Below are 6,000 nucleotides of genomic sequence, written 5' to 3'. Positions count from 1 at the left end.
TCTAGCCATATAATTCTTATTTTTATGAGGCAAGTATTCGCTAAGATTCTGGTTGTTTTATTTACGCGTCTGTGAAGAGAAATGGCAGAGACAGAAAAGGCCGAGAGCGCACCCTGTCGGCTTTCTTTATTTAAAAAAAGCACAACGTTTTGTTGTTATTATGATGGTATACCACTAAAACTAGACCCTTTACAGATTTGAATGGTATACTTCTTTTATCTGTACGATCAGAATTGATGGAGTAATTTAAGTTTGTTTCGGCCTTATCAGGAAAAGATGCGTCAAAACGCGCCGGCGTGTGCGTCGACCCCAGAGGGTTAAAGCGCTGTGTCACTGTCACTCCCCCTCCCACTCAGGCCTTGGGTCACCATAGCAACAGCTCACAAAGCAATAGCAGGACAATCGCTGCCTGTGGTTGGTAATTAGACCGACTGGCTGCCTAATGTCCACTGCTGTTACACATGGGGACTATTCTCAGTGCACCACAGCATGCTGCACTTTCACAATAAAAGCCTTTGTTCAGGATTCTTTCAAAATAAAAGCCAAGAAATGATAAAATGAGCTCAAAATGGACTTTGGCTACTGGCATACAGCTTTAGACACTCACTTAGTTTGTTTTTAATGTCAGCCATTGTGTCTTCTCCCAGGAGGCCATGTCCGACCTTTCACAATAAAAGTCGACAGTTATTTGTAGGAAGTTATTACACCTTTGTAAAGTATAATGAATATTGAAAATAACATTAGGATTGTAATCGGTGATCACGTGAGTCTCCTGCAACACTCTCTCCTTTCGAAATAAAAGCTGTTTTATAGCATTCTTTCAAAATAAAAGCCCTGAAACAGCAACATAACCTTAAAATGGACTTTAGTAATTGGGTCTATGCATATATGTGTGTGTATGTTTCTGTGTATGTATGAATGTTTGTGTGCATCTTACAGTTACCATGGAGATGTAACCTGTTTACAGTAGACAGAGATTAACCAGAAATAACCCCCTCAAACTCTGGCTGACCTAGAGACTAGACTGTGACTCCTATTGAAAAAATGGTGTGTCTTTTTGAGAGACAAGTCTCTTCTGATCACGATGGTATAAAAAATGCGTCTGTAGTTTTACGAATGTGGCCTCTGGAGCAATTTACAAAATCCTCCATCTCAGAATGAGAACAGCATTACCTGAAAGAAGACAAAAATCTCTACTACTTTTGAGAAAATGGTATATGAAGACGCAAAATTGCGGTCGTGAAGGCGAGTTAGAAAGAAAAATTTTCAATAAATTTAACAGCTTCTCCCACTCTGGCGATGATGTCACCACTCTAGCTGTGAACATTCCGCTCCCATAGAAACCAATGTAAAACTCAGAAAAGGCCTTAAAAAGCCATAAAACGTAAACTGTGATTAATCAAAACTGTAACAGACATCAAAAAGCTGAATACAAGACTAATAGATTAATGCCTTCTGATCCGTTTAAAGGTTGAATGGTATTTCTAGCTGAAGGTATGCTGACACAGTTAAAGCTGAAAGGTCAAAGTTGAAGAAGATTTGAACATTCTCTCCATTCATTTCAATGAGACAAAAAATTTGAAAAAAGCTGAATATTTCAAAATAAATAGTACTTCTTCTTCTTCTTCTTTCTTCTTTCTCTATAAGAAAACCTTCCTTCAAATACTCCTCCTTTGGTTACACATCATTTACCTTCTGTATTTTTCAGCAGTATTTATCAGTTTTAAAACTATAGTCTTTCTACAATTTCACTTTTTTGCTGTTTCATTCTTCCCCTTTTCTTTCTTTAACTCATATTTAATTCCTTCAGTTCTTCATTCCTTCTCTTCTTCCTTCTCTTTATCCTGCTACAAAGGTCCTTCACTATACTGTCTTCTTGCATGTTAGTGTAAGGCTTCTTTCTTTAGCAATTGAAAGCCATTGGCTTTCTACTTCATCATTTCATTCTCTTTCCACCCTTTTCAGCAATGTTGAATGTTTTTTTTAGCTAAACAAGTTAAGCTTGCTCCTGTTTTACATTTCAGCTTCCAGGATTCTTCAGCATTGTATTTCAGCCTTCAGCTTATTCAGCAATGCGTTGCAGCAGTTTTCAGCATTCTGGGCAGCTCCATTCAGCTTTCAGCATTCACACACATTTTCAGCAGGAAATGCATTTGTCTAGTTTCTGTTTGTAGTCCTTCTTAGCCTGCTTTAATCTCCTCATGTTGGACATGTTTCATCTTTTATTTATTTACATCTTTAATTGGCTCCTTTTTCTGGTTAATGAGTGCCTTGATGTCACTAGTGATCCAAGGTTTATTATTGGGGAAACAGCGCACAGTATGTAGGTATATCAGTGCAAAGGTTGTTGTAATCCATGAAGCCGTAAGCCCCTTAGAGACTGAGTTGCCTCATCCATTTCCATTTCCTGACTGTGATGGTGGTTGCAGTCTGCTTCAGTACACAGGGTTCATAACAGGTCTGCAGTAAGACCAGTTTGTGATCTGATCTGCCAAGTAGTAGTAAGGCAGTAGCATTGCTTGCTCCTTGCCATGTGCATACAGTAGATTAAGTTTGTTTTTACTTTTGCTGGTAGGGATTTGACAAAAAAATCCAGTCATGTGTGAGGTGAGAGTCACACAGGCCACATCCTTCAAAGGCTGCACTTGAAGGGTCATTGACTCATGACTAGGCTGTCCCTTTTAGAAGGCTCCTTCAAATGCAGTCTTCTTTCCACTAGAAATGAAGGTTTCATCTGTTGTATCTTTCACGGTACAGTTGTCCAACTTTGGTCCAACTGCAATGGCTACGAAGGCTGTGCTTTTGTAGACAACATCTTTCGAAGGATGTGGTGCCTGAATTGGGACCCAGCTAATGAGTGCCTCAGAATATTGAGTTTGTATCCTAGCAACAGTCTCATGGATTACTTGCATGGAGCACTAGCATAAGCTCTTGGTTGGATATAAATAAGTATGGCGATGATGTGACTGAACTCTCTTGGAATGTAATAAGGTCTGAGTCCAAATGCCAAAATAGGTCTTGCCAACATATATTTTTTTCCTGACAGAAAAATGAGCAGGGTTACACCATCTCTTGTTTACAAATAAAGCTAGTCCTCCACTTCTTGTCACTTCCATCATGTACAGGACACGTACCAGGGTGAGGTCGTGCAGATCCACACAGGAGTCTTCAAGGGGTCAAAACTTTATTGTTATCCTATGTAGACATACAATTGTGAGCTCTCTGTGTTTAATGAATAAACAGTTTAGTGAAAAATAAATACTTTAAGATAATACATGGATTTTTATTTCACTAAGATCATGTTGTCCCCAACACATGAGGTAGGGCTCATGAGTGCAGACAGATAACATGAAGCAGAACTAGGTAGAGAAATAAATAGTTTATTACAAACTATGAAGAATGAAATGATAAACTAAAAGTGTCCAGAGAACAATGGAAAAAACAATACAAAACCAAAACTTATCCTAGGAAAAGAATACAAAAATACACCAAGACCAAGGCAACTCAGGGGATTACAAAAATAACAAGACAAAGCCAAGGCTATTGGGAGAATACCACTCTTTGAGGTGCAAAAACGTACTGAGTATATGTAGTTACATTTGTGTATGTGTGCGGATTTGTACTAGATTGCAGTTCCTTTATTTTGTAAGTAGAAACCGGAAGTTTTTTTCCTCATGTGCTTCCCTGGTTGTGATACTGACGTGATGTAACTACGTATACGTTTTCATCGCATCCTTGCTGCTAACCGACTAACATTGACACGATAATAGTCTGGTTTAGCTCTAAAAAACCAAATGCTATCTGACGTTAAACGCTAATGGGTGTTAGCAGTCTGCGTGTCCCGTTATCTGCTGAAACAAGATCATTTCGTTTACGTGAAGATACTGGAGACATGTTTCGGTTATCCTGAGCTCAGTCTACTAGTACTAAGTGACTTGCGAGAGATGAAGACGTCGCTCGGGGGGAACGGGTTAATCGGGCTAGCCGTGGCAGCCACAGCTGGATTTGGCTTGATTGCCTTCGTTATTTACAGAGAGATCAGTAAGAGAAGATCTCAGAGACCAGTACGGACGCGGTCAACTCCTCCCCTGTTGGACGGAGCAGCGCTGCTGCGGGACACGCTGGATGCACAGGGTGGGTTGGCTCTGTTCTGCCTGACACTAACACGAGCTTGTCAAATGTGTTACACTGGTTTGTTGTTTTTGTAAAGGGCCTTGAGATGAGTGTATTGAACTGAATTACAGGGAGAAGTAATGGTAAAAAAGTAGTCCACTTTTTGTGGGAGTAAAGTAAATGAAGTAAAATTGGACTATAAAGCCCAATATCACAAATTTGTCTGACACTGCCCATTTTTGGAAAATATAACTGAACATGCAGAACCAAGACTGCCTTTTTAACATTAAAATCATCATGATAGCTGCAACCACTGTGGATACTATCTGACCACTTTTTTTTATAAAGACATTTTTTCATGGACATATATATTTTTTAATAATGGGCTGTATTTATAAGCTGCATGCAACTTTGTGCAAGCACACAATTTCCAAAGATCAGGGCATGGAGCATATGTTCAAAATTATGAAATAATTAATTCTTTGAATGAAAATACACATTACTTAAACAATTTATAATATGACCATAAAATTGTAAAATAATGCAACACATCTTTAAAATTCAGCTCATTATTTTGAAATTGTTTTCATTATGCTTGTTTTCACATGTGGAATGTGTTAAAACGACAGCTCTGCTATCTCTGGATGTGTGTGTGATGTTATCACCGGCACCTGGATAGACAGTGGCTAAAAAACAAAACAAAAAGAAAAAATAAATATGTGCTAAGGAAATATAGACATGAAGCTTAAAAACATGGAGGTTAAAAGAATCTACGTGTGTGCAAGCGGGTGGGTTTGTATGGGTCACACAGAATGGAGTGCGGCAGTTCAGACAAGAGGACCAATGGAGTTTTCATGTGATGGGGTCACGGTCATGGTGTACAGAGCAGGCAGAACAGCTGTCAGCTGTTCTGTCACTTTAGATAATGGCGGCGCTTGCAGACGCAGCAGCTCGCAGCTCCAAGACATATAGCAGCGTTTTTGTTTTTTTAAGTGTATTTAGTTTACTCTATCAGGCACTAACTCAACAATTACGCTATGGACGAGCCGAACTACTTAAAATCGGAAATCAGTATCAAGATTACTCACCTGGAAACCTAAATTCCTTGAACAGCTGTTGAACAGCTGACTCCGGTAAGAACAAAGGCGGCGGAGAGTGTATATACATTAATAATGCCTGGTGTACATCGGCGGACATTATTAGGTCACATTGCTCCCCGGACATCAAATATTTGTCACTGAAATGCAGACCTTTTTACACCCCGAGAGGGTTTGCTGCTATTGTTGTCACAGCTGTCTACATACCACCACAGGCTAATGCTAAGCTAGCGCTAGAAGAGCTGCATGAAGCTATCAACAGCCAGCTGAATGCATACCCGGAGGGAACTGTGATTGTAGCAGGAGACTTCAATCATGTGGATTTTAAAATGGTGATGTCCAAACTACACACCAGCATACACTTTCTGACCAGAAACAATAATATATCGGATCAAGTTTCCACCAACATCCCAAGAGCTTACAAAGCAGCCTGTTATGACCCTAGGGGTCATTATGTGTGTGTGGTTGTGTGTTATTGGCCCTCCCCATTTCGAGTGTGTGTATGTGTGTGTGTGTATCGGAGGATGGAGTGGGCGTGGACTCGAGGACCGTGGATTGGACTTCCGGGATTGGTCCAACACTTCCCGGAAGGACTATAAGAAGCCCACGGACTGCTGTTCGAGAGAGCTATTTTCCCACCTTTGCCATTCCCAGCTATTTGATAGAGATTTTGATTTCGCGTTAGTTAGAGATTAGATTTTTGTTTCGTTTTGTAGGTTTAGTATTAAAAGTAGTTTTCTTTATTTTCGATTAGACATATTTAGACATTTAGGCTACGTTTTGTGTTTTG

At 39.7% G+C, this 6,000-nt stretch overlaps 1 protein-coding gene across 2 annotated transcripts in view; it reads left to right on the top strand.

Annotated features, from left to right (window-relative positions):
- The first annotated feature begins 3,704 nt into the window (after positions 1 to 3,704).
- The window catches only part of rmdn3 (regulator of microtubule dynamics 3), a 43,632-nt gene continuing 41,336 nt past the window's right edge, over positions 3,705 to 6,000 (top strand). For both annotated transcript variants that reach the window (XM_026319053.1, XM_026319052.1), the window contains exon 1: positions 3,705 to 4,134. In XM_026319053.1, coding sequence (XP_026174838.1) covers positions 3,945 to 4,134 — 190 coding nt within the window. In that variant the 5' untranslated portion in view covers positions 3,705 to 3,944. The remainder of the gene's footprint in view (positions 4,135 to 6,000) is intronic.

The sequence above is a fragment of the Mastacembelus armatus genome, chromosome 24 (assembly GCF_900324485.2).
Source record: "Mastacembelus armatus chromosome 24, fMasArm1.2, whole genome shotgun sequence".
Taxonomy (NCBI): domain Eukaryota; kingdom Metazoa; phylum Chordata; class Actinopteri; order Synbranchiformes; family Mastacembelidae; genus Mastacembelus; species Mastacembelus armatus.
This window is presented reverse-complemented; position numbering and strand designations above follow the sequence as displayed.